The 19260-nt window shown below is 31.0% G+C and overlaps 3 protein-coding genes across 4 annotated transcripts in view; all 3 read left to right on the forward strand.

Annotated features, from left to right (window-relative positions):
• LOC134685184 (calcineurin-binding protein cabin-1-like) overlaps window positions 1-19260 on the forward strand; it is a 103477-nt gene that overhangs the window by 41943 nt on the left and 42274 nt on the right. For both annotated transcript variants that reach the window (XM_063544670.1, XM_063544671.1), the window contains exons 7-9: window positions 16590-16668; window positions 17208-17337; window positions 19047-19095. In XM_063544670.1, the coding sequence (XP_063400740.1) occupies window positions 16590-16668; window positions 17208-17337; window positions 19047-19095 (258 nt within the window). The remainder of the gene's footprint in view (window positions 1-16589; window positions 16669-17207; window positions 17338-19046; window positions 19096-19260) is intronic.
• LOC134683608 (uncharacterized) lies at window positions 167-1871 on the forward strand. Its single transcript, XM_063542916.1, has 3 exons — window positions 167-493; window positions 979-1100; window positions 1491-1871. Exons 1-3 carry the CDS (start codon window positions 167-169, stop codon window positions 1834-1836), a joined length of 795 nt encoding a protein of 264 aa, XP_063398986.1. The 3' UTR covers window positions 1837-1871.
• Window positions 5103-7562, forward strand: LOC134683609 (uncharacterized). Its single transcript, XM_063542918.1, has 3 exons — window positions 5103-5191; window positions 6106-6245; window positions 7212-7562. Exons 2-3 carry the CDS (start codon window positions 6237-6239, stop codon window positions 7560-7562), a joined length of 360 nt encoding a protein of 119 aa, XP_063398988.1. The 5' UTR covers window positions 5103-5191; window positions 6106-6236.

Raw genomic sequence — 19260 nt, forward strand, 5'->3', positions numbered from 1 at the left:
AAATAAATTTTTTGGGTTGTTTTTTGTACCATATCATAAAGTAAGAACTAATAGTGTAATAAATAAAATTTGTAATGAAAAAATAAAGGTTTAATTTTTTGCTTAAATTTTTGTACCCACGAGCCACCTTAATTAACTTATAACAAAAAAGATTGTAGATCTATGAATGTGCATGTTATCTGCATCATTTATTGAATATCATTTGACATATTTATTTTTAGATGGAAACAGAGTCATTAACCCAAGTGGTAAGATTCATGGATCCCTCGATAGAAAAACCCAGATGGCAATTGTGTGGCTAAAAGATTTCACCAATACCTATGCAGCAGCAATGCCAGATAGTTCACAGTTACATTTACCATGTTGTCTTACAAAGACATCTGTTTATGAGCTAATGAAATTTGATCTCACAGATATAGGGGAAACATGTTTATCGATGTCTCATTTTTTATGCATATGGAGAAGAGATCTCAGGCATATAGCTATACCAAAGGTAAGAAATGTTAGTAACCTGTTAAGAAATTCTTTTCAAATTAAAATTTGTTATAGATGACAAAATGGAGGACAAGTTTGATATACTAAAGACAATTTTCACTTGCATCACTCAGTTGTGACCATAGAATAATTGAATGTAAATAATCATGATATGTGTTGACTGTTGATACATGCATATGCATGCATTAGTATCAAGGTAAGCCACAAAAAATAGCCTGAATCGATCATCTTTAATTTTATGCTTAAATCTTTCATCAATGATGAAATGTTATGTTCTATTCTAAGCCATGGGGCCATGTTTCCTTACAAAACAGTAAATAAAACACAATATTATCTATAATGTTATACAAGTTACCATTTAGCATTATTTAACTTATGTTTGATTGAAATTGGTTTGCAATTTCAGAAGATTTTTTTTGAAGTGAGCAGTATATATATTTATAACATATTTTAGAAGGACTTTTTTATTTCTTTTATTTTTAGACATCAAGGTTTTCGGAGTGCACAATTTGCTCCTTAATCAAAAAGTCCTTATCAGAAACCAAAGACAAACAGGTTCGATCTGGTCTATTGGAACAACGGAACAAGCACCTTTGGCAACAGAGGTAGTTTTATTTAATTTTTAACAGAAAACATTGCTAATATATTGTTTCAATTTTTACTGTGGCTCAATCTTGCACTTTTAACAACACTAATGTATTTAATTGATTACATATAAACACAATTAATATCAAGAAATATATATATTGTTTGATCTTAGGAATAATGTTTTCCAAACTTGGTATGTAATATATCAAAATAAGGGCAAATGTAACTTGAAATTTGGCTTTTAATATTTATGATTGCAAATCCTTGCTTAAATCAATGTTTTCTTGTTTGAAATAAATTAGGTCAAAATCTTCTTCTTCAAGTTAGGATTTGACCCCATACTTGAGTGTTTTAGTTACCCCACTGTTAATATTTCATCAAGTAAATTGGTTGATTATTTATTTAAGGTCCGAACGACAAAAGTACTACAAACACCAAATGAAATCAAAGAGAGAACCGAGCAAGTATTTATCTATAATAATGGATGCCATGGATCAAAACAAAACAATGATACCTCATTTCAACAAACCACCAAAATCAACTGATGGGATGTGGAAGTTAAAGACACATTTGCTGGCAGCCAAAGTCCATGGTGTTGGCATTTATGGCTTCTTTGATATCTTTCAATGGCCACATGGAAGCAATTTAACTATAACAGCTCTTTTTAATATTTTAAATATGATGAAAGACTCTCTTCCAGAGGTTCTATATCTTCAGATGGACAATTGTGGACGAGAAAACAAAAACAGGTAAGTCATGTCCTTTTTATACCACTGCAAAAAAATTGACTTCGTATATTGCTATCACGTCATCGTTGTCGTTCGTAGACATATTGGTTTCCGGACAATAACTTTAGTTTTAGTGAATGGATCTCTATGAAACTTAACCAAAAGGTTCAATACCACAAAAGGAAGGTTGGGATTTTTTTTTTGGGGGGGGGGGGTGTAATGGTCCCAACCGTTCAGGAATTAGGGGCCATAAAGGAGTCAAAACCAAGCATTTTTCTAGTTTCCAGACACTAACTTGTGAATAATTTTTTTTTGTGTGTGTGTGGGGGGGGGGGGATTTTTCTTTTTGGTGGGGCAATTTTTTTTCTTTCAAGATTTAGGAAATAATCATTTTTTTGTGGAAAAAAATTGGGGTATCAATTTTTTTTAGGGGCAGGATTTTTTTTTTTAATTTTAGGATTTCTCACAATTTATTTTGCTATTTCTTTGTCTATAGTCTAAAAACAGATTTACTTAGTATTGCAAAACAGCACATTGTATTGCACAACAGCAAATTGTATTGTGCAACAGCATGAAATCTTCAATTGAAAATAAATCATTAACCCTTTCATCCCCCGACGTTGCTTTGAGGCATCGTCTGACGTTGGCCCGACGTTGCTTTAACAAATCATTTATCCAATTTCAAGTTCTGTGACGAAACATTTATACTATGACAGAAAACTATTATATGTCAAATATTTAATTAAAATCCAAATTCAGCCTGTATCAAGCATGAATATTGTGTCCTTTTCTGCCCAAACTGATCAGGATTGGACCTCTGGGGTTGTATCCAGGTGCGATCGGCGAAGCACATTTTTATTCACATAATAATGCAAGATCAATTAAAAACTAGAGTTCAGAGGTCACAAAAATCATATCATACTGCAAAGTTCAGGTTTATGGAATTGGAAACCCTAAAAATAATTTTGACCAATAAATAAAAAAGGAGATGCTGAATTGCATAAAATTACCAAAAAATCTGCAGCCGGTTGTACATTTGTACATTGTCAACGTCACAGACAAGGTGATATAATGTCAGTGACTGTATATCACCTAAAAGTAGACAGTCAACGCATTTTGACTGCTCAAATAGAACAATTGCAGTATAACTATACATATGCATCTCCATGTTAAAAAATATCAACATTTAAATTTCAGATATGTTATAGCATTTTTGTGTCTACTAGTTGAACTGGGCATTTTCAGAAAAGTCAAGTTAAGTTTCCTGATGAAGGGTCATACCCATGAAGATATTGACCAATTATTCTCCAGGTATAGTCATAAGTTATGCATTATGTTTATCTTATCAGTTGAGGTTTATTTTGTGTATAATTGAATTTTAACCAATGTGGTTTGAATTTACCAAGGATTCACTTAAAGAATATACTTTAAAGTCAAATTTACTTTTTGGGCAGAAATCTAAAACTTAAAACTGATACTGTAAATCACAAGGTTATTAGTAAAGGAATTAATTAAGCTAAGAATATTGATACATGTAGGTTATGAACTCATTTTTCAAATTTTTGTGAAAAGGCTTTCTCTAACTTATTCCCTATTTGGATGACGTCAATATGTCTAAAGCTTAGAACAACCTTAATTTCCAATAACAAGATTGAGTTTGGACCCTATTTGTCTATATATATATATATATATGAAATATGTAATATGCAAAAATATTTAGACATGAGAACCAGTCTATGCAATTTGTTAGACAGCTGTCTTTCCAAAAAAATGCATTGCTTTTTTTTTATATTTGGATAAATGTATTAATGATGTATAAACCCTACATCTTTATTTCATAAACAGTATCAATGTTTACAATTGATATCCAAAAATATAACATGGATGGATGGATGGCCAGTGACAAGTCAGATGCATACTCAGGAAGAGAACATGATAATGATAAATGAATATTAACCCTGCTAAATGTACAAGACCCAACACAATGATCAAAGTGGATAGGGATTTATACAAGTTGTAATAACATGTTTCCCAATCCACTATGAATAAACATGTTTAAACTAAACCGACATGCTGAAAAAGTATTTGGTTTGATCTGGCCAATGGTTAACTCAGCAACCTACCGCACTCGAGGTGAGCACACCAACTGTTACACCAAAGAGGCGGTCAAAAATATGAAAATTGAAGTTTTGAAGTATTTATGTTTTAATCAATATTTTAAAGACTCTTCAGAACAAAATAATAAAAAGGGGTTACTATTTATCTTCAGGTTCTCAGTTTGGCTCAATAAGAATAATGCCCTTTCCATGGAGGAGTTAATCAAAGGATTTGAAGATTCTTTTACTCCAAATCCTATTGGAGTAGAACAATCTATGGTTTATAACTTCAGCGAATGGATCATGAAATATATCAGTCCAATGAGAAAACATTCACAGCCACATGTGTTTAAAATATTTAAAGTAGACAGAAAGGCCAAAATAGTATGCAAACAATGGACAACAGACAAGGTTTGTAGATTCTCAATTTAAACAAGTAATAAATACCAAATTTCAGTTGAAAATGAAACAATGATTTCCGTTCCAGGAATTTGTGTAAGCCATATGTAACCTTCATTTGACTCAAAACTTAATACATCCATCTGAATTTTTAAATTTAATACCGGTAATTAATATTGGCAATTAATATTATTGAGTAAAATTTTAAACTGTGTCTTTTGACTAACATTTATTGTAACTAGTTTTAAATAGCTAAATATAACACATACTGAGACAAATAATGCCTTTAAATAATGTTGTTATGCTTGAAGCCATGCAAATGATTAAACACAATATTAACAAGCAATTTCATTATTCAAATAATCGCATTTTATATTTAACAGATATATCATGTTCTTTGGGGTATTTGCAAAAATAGCAGTTGAGAGAATGTAAAATTTTGAGATCCACCAAATGTTATCGTTCAAAAACGCATTGATGATCGTGACGTTACAAGAGTCTAGTCGGATAGAGTATTTTTTGGCAAATTACTCGGCAGAGAGGTTAAAAAAAAGGCATATCTTTTTTGAATATACCCCAGCGATGTTAATAAAATGAATGATTTTCAATTGATAACTGTAAATCGGTGAAAAATCTCACCAATTTACAGTTATCAACCAATCAAAACCCAGGATTCTTACATAAGGTGTAATTATAAAAAAAAAATCATTGTTTTTTATTCAGGTTTATAAAGAATGTGTTGGGTCAATGGATTACTTGATCAATGAAATCCCAAAAGATGCACCCGAGGCAAAGTAAAGGATTCCATAACTCTGGCAAAACCATTTCTGAACTCCAGACAAGAAACACAGTGGCAAAATTTTTTCAAAGATAAAGAGGAAGAAGGTAATTTTTTAGTCATTTATCACATATTTGATACAAAAACAATGCAATTTCAATGAGAGAGCCATATCAGCCTTGGTGTGCAAAAGATCACTCTTATTTGCTTTAAAGAGTCATGTACAATGGTGATACCTATGAGATTTGTTATATGTATAAAAAAAAAACTGCCATGCATATATACAAATTGAATCTCACAGCAATTACAAATGAAATAGAATAATCATTTTGAATCCACATCTTATGATGCATTTGTGGAAAAAATACTTCTTTGTAGTTTGTCAGTGAAAACCAGATGTTAAGTGGTGATGGAATTTATTATGGAATTTAAAAAAAATAGGAACAAAGATTAAAGATCGAACATATAAAAACAAAGGAAAAGCAAATAAATTGAATAACTAATTTGTCTTTTATTCAATTGATTTAAATTCTACATTCATGATCAAATTTCATAAGGTAAATATGTGATATATATCATTACACAACATATTCCATATGCTTGTAAAAAGTCATTATACTGGAAAAAAAAATCAAATTGAATCCTTGTCTGGTCAATGTTAAACTTTATACTAAATACAAAATTGTTAATAAATTTCTGAAAAAAAAAGAAAAAAAAGAACCTGATTATTTCATAGAATTTTCTAAGTCACAGGTCCATGTTAAACATGCAGCAAAAAATGTTCAGACTGGAGCTAAATTCATACTCGATCTGTGAAGTCCTAGTAATGATAACACTGTACAGTCGAAACCAGATTTTCTGAATTTCAGGATGTATGTACGAACAGAATGACAGACAGAGCGCATACCTATATATTCCTTTCAACAAATAAATTGAAATTGCAGGATAAAATCAATGTTAACCCAATCAACAATCATTTAAACTACATGTATGAATATGAGTTTTATTTTTTATTCTTCAGAATTTGACTTCAAGGCAGAGTCCAACTTTAAACTTTTAGAATTATCTGAGTATGTGAAGCAGAAAAGACTTGAAAAATCAAGAAATTACCAGCCAGTTACAATTCCACAAATAGTTACTGATGATAAAGATATGGAACCAGTAAGCATTTAAAGCAATATTAGTAAAATAAGTAGAATCAATCATAATATTATAAGATTCTGTTCTTTATTTAATTCCACCTTAGGTAATAATGCTGTATTTTGATTGGATGAGAAACATGGGATTTTTCACCTATTTCTATATACTGAGATTTTCTTGTCTCTGCCGGGGTATTTGCTATTAGGGAATTCCATGTTCCGGGGTATTTGCTAGCAAATACCATGGCAGATGGGGAATATCATGTCTAAAAATAACTCAATGAATAATTTTTATTCTAATATGACAAATTCGTGGTCATTCTATATATATGGTTTTAGATGAAATGTTTAGGATAAAAAGCATCATTATTGAATTTGGACTGAATGACGTAAAAATTCTGAGAATGACGTCATAAATAAAACTCAACAGAAAGGAATTGTCAACCAGTCACATAAAACTGGAATCCACTTGTATTACACTTAACTCTCAACCGGTATTTTTGGCAAATACCCCTTGCAAGCATGATATATTTGTATAGTATACTTTCCTATTCTGAGCTTTAATCATACAATTTGCAAAATCCTGCTATGAAAGAGTGTGTATATACTTAATATGTCTGTATATCAAATGAAATTTACAATGCACTCTTCTGAGATGTATCAAGACTTAGAGTTTGTATGTGGCTTCTCAACCAAGCATGCAACATTAAGGAGGCTGGGAAATACTGGTCAGAATAATGTGTTAGGGTAAGGTGACATGTCTTAAAAAAACTGTTACATTGTGTGCTATGCAGGGTTAGTAATCATTTCTTATTATCATGTTATCCTGCTGAATATGCATCTGATGTGATACTGGATGCTAAACAACAATCATCCACCCATCTTGAAGACTAGGTAAAATTACTGATATCGCCGACTACATACCTTACTTTGATAAATTATTTAAAAAATACTCAATGTTGTTAAAATCAAATATTTATTTTTTCAGGTGGTAATTGGAAAACTAACAGCAAGTAAAAAATCTAACACTATCAAATCACTAGCACTAGAGGTTGGGCAAATGGTGCTAGTGGATATAGAAAAATATGCTGATGAGTGGCCACAGGTTGGACAAATACTAGAAATTGCAGCTGGATTGGTTAAGATTCACTGGTACAAAGGCAGCAAGACAGGACCTTGGTGTCCATGTACCATTCCTGTACCAGGAAAACGAGGAAAAAGAATGCCATGGATTGAAGAGATAAGGGCAGAAGAAATATGGAATAATAATTTCAACTTAACTAACAAAAACTGTTTGACAAAGCAAATTAGATATGCCATTGACAATTACGACAATTAAGGGGGCTCCTGGGTATAAATATTTTTTTTTCTAATATAGGATTTCGCTATCTTTTTTCATAATTGAATTTTATCATATCTACTTAAAAGAAAAATGAAATAAAAAAATGGGGTCAACGTTCATTTAAGCTCAAAATCTGCCTCCAGGAGAAGCATACATTTTTGTGAATGTCCTTTTTTTCTGTTGAACTAATAGGAGAAATAAAGGTAATATCGAAATAAAAAAATAACCTAATTACAGAAATTGCTTAAATTTTACTATTATTTAGTTTATGTACAGCTTATTTGAAAACAATAATAAAAAATGTAGGTCACCGATGAGTTCAAAAAGATATTTTTAATTTAATGCCAAAAATGGTATTTTTGCATTAAAGGGAGATAATTTGAAGCTCTTTCAATGATATAAACATTTTAGAAGTCATCTGGGGACAAACCGAATCGATTTTTTGGGTTGATTTTTGTACCATATCATAAAGTATCAACTAATAGTGTAATAAATAAAACTTGTAATGAAAAATTAAAGGTTTAATTTTTTACTGAAATTTTTGTACCCACGAACCACCTTAAATCAAAAATATTTATGTGGTTCAAATTTCTTGTTATTTAAATATTTTTATCAACTCAATATTTGGAAAGAAATTCCCCATTGATTTTATTCATAAACTTTTGAACGAAGGTTACTTGAAATCTGTTCTTCTGAAAAAGTAATAGAAAAATATGTCTGACTAGAAAAGTATACAGTTTTCATTCACATTTAATTTTTTAATGCTTATCATTAGCAATTTTGCCAAAACAACGTGTAAAATTTGAATGCATTTTTATCTGCCCTTGCTACTGTATCATTTGACAATTTCAAAATCATTTAAAATCAGTATCATGAATGCATGCAAGACAGCTCACTGTGTGGACTCTTTCTTATTTAGTTTGAATTAAATGTTGTTTAACATAGTGTTGGATATTATATGGTTCGCTACTGACCCCATACGGATCCATAGAGGGTTAGTAAAATCCATAGGGGGTGAGGCCAGAGGCTGAGTCCCCTATGAATTTTAGTCATCCTCTATGGATCAGTATGGAGTCAGTAGTTAACTGTTTAAACAATTTATCGGAAGCTGGACTTTTTCTGCAGCGTTTTGTTGAAAATTAAACAACAACATTAATAGATGACGTCGCCATTAATGCGTCATGAACCCTATATGAAACTTACTAACCCCATACGGTCTCATAGGGGGTCACCGTGTGACGGCGTTTAACAAATCACAACGTGATAATTCATCTGTGGTCCGATAATTGTATATGTAATGTTGGTCATAGTTGTTATTTATATTAATTAATATTCATAATATAACAATAAAAGGGCAATCCAAATAGACAAGACATAAAACCAAGGTTTAAGTTTATTTTTGTACAACAATTTTTGTAATACTTATGTTAATTATTAATGTTATTGTAGGTAATGGCTAATGTGTTGTACCCTGTTTTTTAAGGTGGTACATAACACTACAGGGAGATAACTCTTTAAAAATCAGCTAAACGTTATTATCACATTAGCAAAGACAAATTAAGCTTCTCAATGATTAAAAATAGTGTTTTTTCAAACTGCTATGATATCCACTGAAAATATTCCCATAAATTGTGTGGTCAAAATTTTTCAAATTTTATTGTGTTTGTCAACAGACATCTTTTGTCAAAATTTTATCAAAATTAAACGAAACAAATTTATTATAGTTAAAGTGTTGGGTACCACCTGAAAGAAGTTTTAAAATAAAAAAATATGTAGTAATTTTTGTTTATTGCTCTGATATCATTTTCTAAAATCAAATACATGTGACAAGTGCTGTTAAAATAGGAAGGCGATCTACAATAACCCTGTACAACACCGTCTTGATTGTGAAATAGCAATACACAATTAGTCTAAGTTATTTACTGTAATTGACAAATTTGACAGAATGAAATATTTGCATTATTTTTATTCAATAAAAATGTATTTTGGTAATTCATTGTATTATTGAGAAACTTTGTACAAATAGTAAATATTTAATTTTATTTTTGAATATATTGGTTAACTTTAATAGCAATATTTTAATAGAAGATAACTGATATGAAAAAATGTTAAAAATCGTTTCTTTCTTGAAGCTGGAAAGCGAGTTTTGTGGCCCAACTTTAATTATTCATCATCCAAAAGCACATTGATAAAGCTAGCTTCTCATATTTTATTTCAAAATTATCTGTTAGATTTCTTGTATTCACAATAATGTATTTTTACAGGATAATTTGTTTAAAATTGGTCAGTTTCGCACAACCTGTAGTTAACTTTAATGAACCCGGGGTTACATTTTTCTTATATTAATGAAAAAGCATGGTAAAGTATACATTCTCGCAAAATATAAGCAAATTTTATTATACTTCTTATGTAGACCACCAACTCATTCATGTAATTATAAATTATGGTTCTTAATTAGGGCCCCACCTTTAGGCGGGTTGCCCTATAGTGATCAGTCTGTCCATCTGTAACACTTTAACTCTTTGTCCGCTCCATATCTAGAGAACCATTATGATTTCATACTTTAAACTTTACATGTTTATCAACCACCACCAGAGGGCGTGTCATGATGTATGTACAACTTTCTAGGTCAAAGGTAAAGGTGAAAAAACTTTGGTTTCAGTTGACAACCCCGTGTCCTGTGGTGAAGATCGTGTCCGCTCCATATCTAGATAACCATTATGATTTTATACTTAATACTTTTATAACCAACACCAGAGGGTGTGTCATGATGTATGTACAACTTCCTATGTCAAAGGTCAAGGTCAAAAACTTTGGTTTCAGTTGACAACCCCATGTCCTGTGGTGAAGATCATGCTCGCTCCATATCTAGATAACCGTTATGATTTCAAAGTTTATACTTGACATCCATTTTAACCACCACCAGAGGGCGTGTCATGATGTATGTTCAACTTCCTAGGTCAAAGGTCAAGGTAAAAAAAACTTTGGTTTCAGTTGACAACCCCGTGTCCTGTGGTGAAGATCGTGTCCGCTCTATATCTTGAGAACCGTTATGATTTCAAATATTATACTTGAAATCCAATTTAACCAACACCAGAGGGTATGTCCTGATGTATGTACAACTTCCTAGGTCAAAGGTCTGTCTGTCTGTTGGTCTGTCCATCGCTAACAAATTTGATCCACACTATATTTTGAGAGGACAGCTGTTATTATTTCATACTTTATACCTGACAAACAATCACAAATGAGACTATGTAATAACTTCAAATAATGCTTCATATCAGATTATCCATACAACTTGTTTACCCCACTTTATTGACAGTGGGGCCCACAGAGATGGCTACCGTCTCAATGGCATCTAGTTCCAAATGTTTATGCAGGTTTTTTTTATATCTGGTTTAAATAACTTACCAGTTAATAAATATGTTATGATGTTGTATCATTATTACCATGCATGTTATGAATATTTATGATATTTATTTTTTTTACTACACAAGAAAATTGTGTGTTAAAAATATGCAAATAAAGTTCTTGTGCTATAAAGTCATTGATATCTGTGTTATTTTTGATATTTCATAAAACTCTGAATAAGGCAGTGAAGATCAATACAAAAATGGTTTGTGCCTAAATAGTTAATAAGAAGGGGAATAAGGGGAATAAAAAACATATGAATATCTTGTATAGACATATTTACACTTGTATGCAAATTAATCCGCCATTAATGAAAAGTAAAATCACAAACATTAATGAAAAACACAAATTCCCATAAAAAATTGCACCACAATTCAAAAGGTTATTTGGAGACAAATCTGAGGTCATTTTGAAACAAAATTCAGCTGAATACCCAAAGTGTAAATACGTATTGTTCTCTATTTATCACTTGAAAGGGATATTTTTTTGGTACCAGTAGGTTTTAGTAGCTTCAAGTACTTTTTTTGTATGTCATTTCTTGTTATTAGGCAGGTTTTGCCATTTGTTGCTATGTTTGCGACTTTCCAAGTTTTACAAAGTTCCAGAGTCATAAATTATATTCCACTGGTATTTCAATTTTTTTTTCAATAGTATAGTGTTTGAATATAGAAATAAGAAGATGTGATATGATAACCAATGAGACAACTCTCCAACAGAAAACAAAATTGGAACAGTTTATTACTCATATTTTCATGGTCTTTGTTACCTGATAGAAATGAAACTCCCACGATGCAAGAAAGACAGTGATGCTCTGCTTAAGTTATTACTGCTGCCAAACAAAAAAAGATCCATTTAGTAACAGACCTAAGACCATTCCAAATTGGTCAATGTGATATTGCCATTCCAAAAAAGTCAATGTACTGTCACCATTCCAGAATGATCAATCCCATGTTGCCATTCCAGAATGGTCGATCCAGTATTGCCATACTAGAATGGTTGGACCCAGTATTGCCATTCCAGAATGGTCAATGTACTTTTACCATTCCAGAATGGTTGGACCCAGTATTGCTATTCCAGAATGGTCAATGTACTTTTACCATTCCAGAATGGTTGATCCAGTTTTCCCATTCCAGAATGTTCAATGTACTTTTATCCAGTATTGCTATTCCAGAATGGTCAATGTAGCTTTACCATTCTAGAATGGTTGATCCAGTAATGCCATTCCAGAATGGTCAATGTACTTTTATCCAGTATTGCTATTCCAGAATGGTCAATGTAGTGTTATGATGTACTCATATAATGATAAAAATAATATCTGCTCAAATTACCATGGCATTGGACACAGCAGATAGTGGTATTTATGTTTTGCATGACACAATCTCAGTTGAAATTGAAAATGCATATCGATCTACTTTCTAGAATTCTTAATAAACTCTAAATTAATAAAATAATCTGTTTTGTGTCCTTTGTTTAATATGCACATAGACCAAGGTGAGCGACACAGGCTCTTTAGAGCCTCTAGTTTTTTAATATCTTCTAATAGTATTCTTTCTTTTTTATCTTTTTGTTTCTTCCTAAAAGAAGCATATGCAATTGATTTTCCTCTAATTTCTATTAATAAAGTTTCTAAAAAGAGTTGATCGGTTATAGTAAATTGAATTTCTAAGTCATTTATCTTTTCTAATGTTTCTCTGTTATATACTAGTGATGCATATTGTTCTTTTACTTTATTTATAGTCTCTTTAACAGCAGCTGAATATTCAATGTCATGTCAAAGTGAATTGTTAAATTTCCATAGACCTTTACCAATTATAAAGTTATTCATCTTTAAATGTAACATTATTGGGGAGTGATCCGATCTATAACTGTTAAGAATGTGTATATCATGTACATGTTGATTAAGGCTTTGCGATAATAAAAAGAAATCCAATCTTGCTTGTTTAATGGGATTATTTTTTCTCAATGTAAATTTTTTTTGTTCAGGGTACAATTCCCTATAGGGATCTGTTAAATCATAATTTTCTATTATATTTAAAACTTCCTCTTTGGCTTTCGGGTTATTTACATTTTGGTAATTATAAGTATCAAGATTTTGGTTTTGGACTAAATTATAATCTCGTTATTATAACTGATTGGTTGTTCAAGTCTTCTATTATATCACTTACTCTAGAATAAAATTCAGGTGAATCTTTATTTGGACCATATAAGCTTATCAAAGTTATTCTTTTTCCTTCAATTTCAATATCAATTCCTAACAGATTTCCTTGATCATCTTTTTTTATCCTATGTATCTTGTATTCAAAGTTTTTGGTAAAAAATATTGCTACCCCTCTTTTGTTTGTTGCAAAAGAATTGAAAATACAGTCTCCTCCCCATAGATTTTTTATTGATATTTCTTCTTTTTCTGAAAAATGTGTATCTTGTAAACAATATATGTGGCAATTTTTTGCTTTTAGATAATCCAAAACATCTCTCCTCTTCTCCTTTGAATTTAAACCTTGACAGTTGTATGAAACAATTTTTATACCATTATCACTCATTTATCATTTATTTTTATAGCTGAATAATAAATACATGAGATTTGATAAGTGTAATGCGATTGATTCTCCCATAGTATTTTATATAAATAAGTGATAGTGTAACTCTGAAATGTCTGACCTCCTCTACATTGTCTGCATTAATTTCCTGCTGTATCCTAAATACATCATAGTTTTCATATAATAAGTAGTACTGTGTCAAAATGAAAAACAAGCATAAAAAATAAAAGAAACAAAAAGAAAGAAAATTTGAGATCATAGTGTAAATATCAAAGATATATAATAAAAATTAAAAACAAATTACTATTGTAGTGAAGAGCAACCTATCCACTTGTGTTCAAATATTTTTTAATACAGAAATACTGTGTACAAAGGGAGATAAATCTATCTAATTTAAATTATAATAAAAATTATCTCCATCATATAATGTGTTTTCATATCAAAATCTAAATGCATTCAATATACACCGTTTTGGTTGATTAAAGTAGGTTTTTATTTCCTTTCAATTCAAATGACCCAGACCAAAAGAAATTAAGGGTTAATGAAGACAATAAAAATGTGTATATTTAGTTTTGTACAAACAGACCAACAAATGTTTGGTTTTCAATAAAATCAGTAGATATTGTCCATGTAGTGTTAACATTTTCAGGATTTTGCAAGTGTATATTTAATGCACTTTATGATATTTACACCATGAGCACAGGAAAACATGTATAAGTAACTGAGAATTAATAGCAGCTAATATAAAAGCTCTTGACATGTACAAATTAAGCTTCAGTCAGGCAAATCAACACCAATAAAAATCATATTAATATAAGCTAAGCAGTAAGCACTAGTGGAAAACATAAAGCATGTTTGAAAAGGATAAGCGATTGATTCTCTTTTAAAAGAAATAAATTTTCTAAATTTCTCAATAAATTTTAAATTAATGGTACTCTTTGTTAAGCCAGCTTCACTTAATCATTCATTTGTAATAATCTCACCTTCTATCATGGTATTATTTGAAACCAGATAATAGTTTAGAAAAAAAAAATCTGTTGCATAAGGTTTCATTAGAACAAGACTTCTAATGATGAATTTTGTGTAAATCTAACTGTTTTACAGTTTCTATTATTAGGTGAGTACTGACCTTACGACCATTCATTTAAGCGTGAGAAAAAAATAGTCATTAAGCTTCATAATTTGGAGTCTATATAATATGTATATAAGACATACAAAGTTTAACCTAGTATCCTATTTTGGCTATTTCAGTGGGGTAGGAAAACATTCCTGTTTTACCAACTGTACATGCTGGAAAGCACTAAAATAAAAATATAAAGCTGTAGTTTAGCAAACAAATAACGCAAAGAAAAAATAAAATACACCAACATACACACGTCACAAAAAGTAAAACAAAAACAGAACATTAACACAACTATACTTACTGCTATGTTACACCCTAAAAGATATTAAAGTATTAAGTATACATTTTTGTATTCAAATTTGTTTATGCATACATATATTTATACTGGACAAGTAAATATACCAAAAGAACCCACAAAAAAAACCAGAGATACATATATATATAATTTGTGTTATGTTTGTTCTACATGTATAAGTGTTGATCAGACACAACTGATGTCTTTATGGACGTTCCAGACATCTCGTGCATTAAGACGGGTTTCTAAAACCAAGTGTACCCCTCTTACTCTTATCCTTGTTTGTAGTTTTTCTTTAGTCCTGATGTTATATGCCATTTTCGCAAGATCGTTACGTGCCTCTTTCATAACAATGGGGAGATCATCAACAATTCTTATCCTTTTTTTTGCAACTTTGTAAGCCTGGGCCATAATAAATTGCTTGTCGTCATAGTGCATGAGCCTAACAATAATTGCATCAGGGCGTTTTGTACCGTCAACTGGAGCTTTTGCAGGAATCCTATGTGCATTTGCAATAGGGAAACTGTCAACTTTAAATTTTTCAATACCAAGATCTTTAACAAATAAGTTATCAAGCACTTCCCAAATTATCTCATTTGGTTTTTTTTCGATTCCATAGATGAGGATGTTGTATTTCCTATCATGTTTCTCAAGTAGTACTTGACATTCTTTGAGTGAGGCAAGTTTTTTGTCTATGTCTAATTTGAGCTTTTCTAATTTCTCAGTTTCTAAACAATTGAACTGAGACTCCAAATGTCCCACACCTCTCTCAAGCTCATTGTGGTCTTGCCTAAGTTGTGTTACCTCAGTGTTTGTGATACTAAGGTCAGATTTTACTTGACCTACTTCATATTTCACATCACTAATAAGTTCAGTCAAGTTTTTTTCAACGGAGTCAAGCCTAGATGAAAAGTTTGTGACCTTACTGTCTATACTCATCATTATCTGTTTAAGATCAGTGACATCTTCTTTTGTCGCCATGTTATTCATTCGAATTTCAATCAGTCAATCTATCTACGTATATTTTTTTCGATATATTGTTTTCGTATTGGTTATTTGTTACCACAGTATTTCTGAAAGTTATATAACTATATGTATAAACACATAATAAATGGATAAGTTACTCTTTTTACTCTTTTTCTTTAGCTTGAAATTTTCATGGGCGCCGCCATGACAGGGGCGATAACATCTCTTCTCTCATATTTTTTCTACCAATTATTTACAATCATTGTAGAAAACAATACTTTTCTTTAAACCACTTCAGGTAATAATGTTTTGTTTAATAGCTGTTATTGTATGTGTCAGTCCCAAAAAAATTTCAAGGGAATATCTGCATAAAACTGAAAAGTATGTCATAATTCCATCACAAAACATGATTTCTTAAACTGGATATTGGTAAGAAAGGTATTTTTAAGTATCAAGGGAGACAACCCCACCTTGCTAAGCAAATGTTTATTTAATTGTATATAGAGGTATAACCAGAATCTATGTAATTGTTGTCTTTATTTGATGGGATAATTTTATTCTTTGTTGAAATATACCACACCTATTTGAATAAAAACTCAGGCTTCCAAAAGTTATAATTTCATGTAACAAATAGAAATAAAAAAAGCAATAATGAGTTGAATTTAGCTGTTATATATATATTTGTATTTCAGGGTCTACAGTGTAACCCTAACCACTGGCCATGTCTTGATAATGTAATCACTTTACTGTATGCTATGAATGATTACTGGTGTAAGTTTTTACTTACAACTTAATTTAAAAACACTGAAGATTAGTGAATGATAGGGTGTTTATAGCATGTATAATGATATAAAATCTTCAATTATAGAAGATGAAATCTAAAATAAAAGGAGAGGTTGAGTATTTGTCAATTATAAAGTAACTGAACAAAATAAATAACCTGCACACATGCATGAAATATACTACTGTTCTGTGAACCATGCACTCTCATGATCCAAAACACGTCTTCAAAATTCACTATTTATGAATACTTTGGAATCATTATTATTTTGGGTGACAAGATGTTTGTGGGTATAGTTGAACTAAGAATTTAAATGTTTAAAGAAGTACAAATTTTCTTAAGGCTATAGACTTTGACAATACCACAAAATCAAATAACCTTGATACCTGTTCTTCAATGGACAAAATATTGGTATCCACAAAATAACAAACATGTGGTCCTTTATAGTTTTATATATTAAACTACTATATGGAACTACATTGTAAGTGCCTTATCACCGTTTGCTGAATTATCTTTTTTAATTTTACAGACTGTCTTTTCTACATATCAAAGGCCCTTGTGAAAGACCATGGATATACTAAAGGTCTTGTTCTCAGAGGTCAAATCTTCAAAGAGGATCCATCACTTAGAGAAACTACAATAAACATGTTCAAAGATTGGTAAGTTCTTGTGTATAGCATTTAGTGTTAAATCTTCTTCAGTACATTCAATATGAGGCTGGTGTTACTATAGATTATTGTTAGTCAGCTTGATGAGATTGATTTTATCTGATTGCCTGTGCTGGTACGACTAAAGTGAGAAAAGAAATAGAGTTGAAATGACCAATGATAATCTAAATTTTACCTATGACAACGTTGTTAACTTCATTGAAAATGAAATTAACAACAGCAAGTGCAGCCTTAGTTTCTAGCATTAATTTTTCAAATCACTCTACTGTGTTGAGAAGTACCGATTATCAGGTTGTCTGCACTTTGATATCGTTAAATATCAGCTGCGAGTCACAATATGAAGCTTTTTGTCAAGTGAGCGCAGCGAACAAGATCAAAAAGCCTTCATATTGTGTCGAGCATCTGATATTTTACAATATCAATATACAGATAACCTGATAATCGATTTATCTGGCTGTTATTGCGTCTTTTGGAAGTGTTTTCTTAGGTTCACCAGCAACCAGAAGCTGACTTGATAAGTTCGGGTCAAACTTATCAACGTCAGTTCAAACATTATGACGTCGCTGGTATGTTTGGGTCAAAGTAATTAGAGCCAGGTCAACGTATTTGATGTCACAAAGCCGTAATATGGAATATTATTGTATAGCAATATAATATTTCCAACAGAAAGTAACCAAATGTTAGCATGCAATAAATTATATTATTGCACTAGTGCAATAAAATCTTATTAAAAATTCATGACGTCATCAACAAAAAAATCTTAGTTTCAACTTATTTTTACTTCAAATATTATATTGCTATACAATAAAAGGGTTATTGCATGAATATTGGGAAATATTGTCCCTCGTAGAACATATATTGCACTCGCAAGCTCGTGCAATATAAAATTCTACTCGGGACAATATTTCCCAATATTCATGCAATAACCCTATAATATTAAGAGCTGAGCAGAGTGATATAGACAGTAGGATGACTGATAATAGAGATTATCGGTCGTCCCTCTGTCTATATCTATCTGTTCAGCTCTTAATATTATTCCGTATCATGTCTTTGTGACGTCAAATACGTTGACCCGGCCTTAATAACTTTGATCCGGACTTATCAGCGACGTCATAATGTTTGAACCGACGTTAATAACTATGACCTGAACTTATCAAGTCATCTTTTGTGTGCTGGCAAAACAAAGCAAACACTTCCAAAACACGCAAATATAGCCCGATAAATCGATTATCAGATTATCTGCATATTGATATTGTAAAATATCAGCTGCTTGGCATTATATGAAGGCTTTTTGATCTCGTTCGCTACGCTCACTCGACAAAAAGCTTCATATCATGTCTCGCAGCTGATATTTTACAATATCAACATCCAGATAACCTGATAATCGGTACATATCAGTCAGTAAGATCAAAGTAAAAATTTTATAAATAATGTATTTACCTTCTTAAATGGATTTTTCTGTTGTTATAAGGACTTTGTCCTTTTTTACAAATAACAAGTAGACCATTGTTTCATTATTATAATTAGAGTATTTTCTATGGAAAAGGTTTCTTTCACTGTTTTTTGCCACAGTTTGCACTCAGATATGTGTGAAGGCCTTATCAAGCTCTGTGGATAGTGTGAGTTTAAGCTTATCATTAACAACCACCCTATAATAGAAATCATTTATTCTATAGAATTACTCATTTTACATTTTTCAGTGACCCAGCTATAGATAACATAGAGATTGATGCTGAAGACAAGGAAGAAGTAAGTCTATGGCTGTTGATAGGGGCAACTTACTGTACAGATAGGGCTATAGAATACTGGCCCAAATAATTCTTGTGTTCATACTGAAAAATATATGTTATTACCCTCCCCAAAAGCAACTTATCAGTAAAACTGTGAATTTGGGGTAAATTGAGGTTTAAATTG

Source organism: Mytilus trossulus, chromosome 9 (genome assembly GCF_036588685.1).
Source record: "Mytilus trossulus isolate FHL-02 chromosome 9, PNRI_Mtr1.1.1.hap1, whole genome shotgun sequence".
Lineage (NCBI taxonomy): Eukaryota > Metazoa > Mollusca > Bivalvia > Mytilida > Mytilidae > Mytilus > Mytilus trossulus.

What these genes read in the sequence shown, in the direction of transcription:
- LOC134683608 (XM_063542916.1), top strand. Translation starts at nt 167, where the DNA reads ATGTGCATGTTATCTGCATCATTTATTGAATATCATTTGACATATTTA. An exon ending in GGCATATAGCTATACCAAAG is followed by an intron (nt 494 to 978) that starts GTAAGAAATGTT and finishes TTTTATTTTTAG; the next exon opens with ACATCAAGGTTTTCGGAGTG. An exon ending in AAGCACCTTTGGCAACAGAG is followed by an intron (nt 1,101 to 1,490) that starts GTAGTTTTATTT and finishes TATTTATTTAAG; the next exon opens with GTCCGAACGACAAAAGTACT.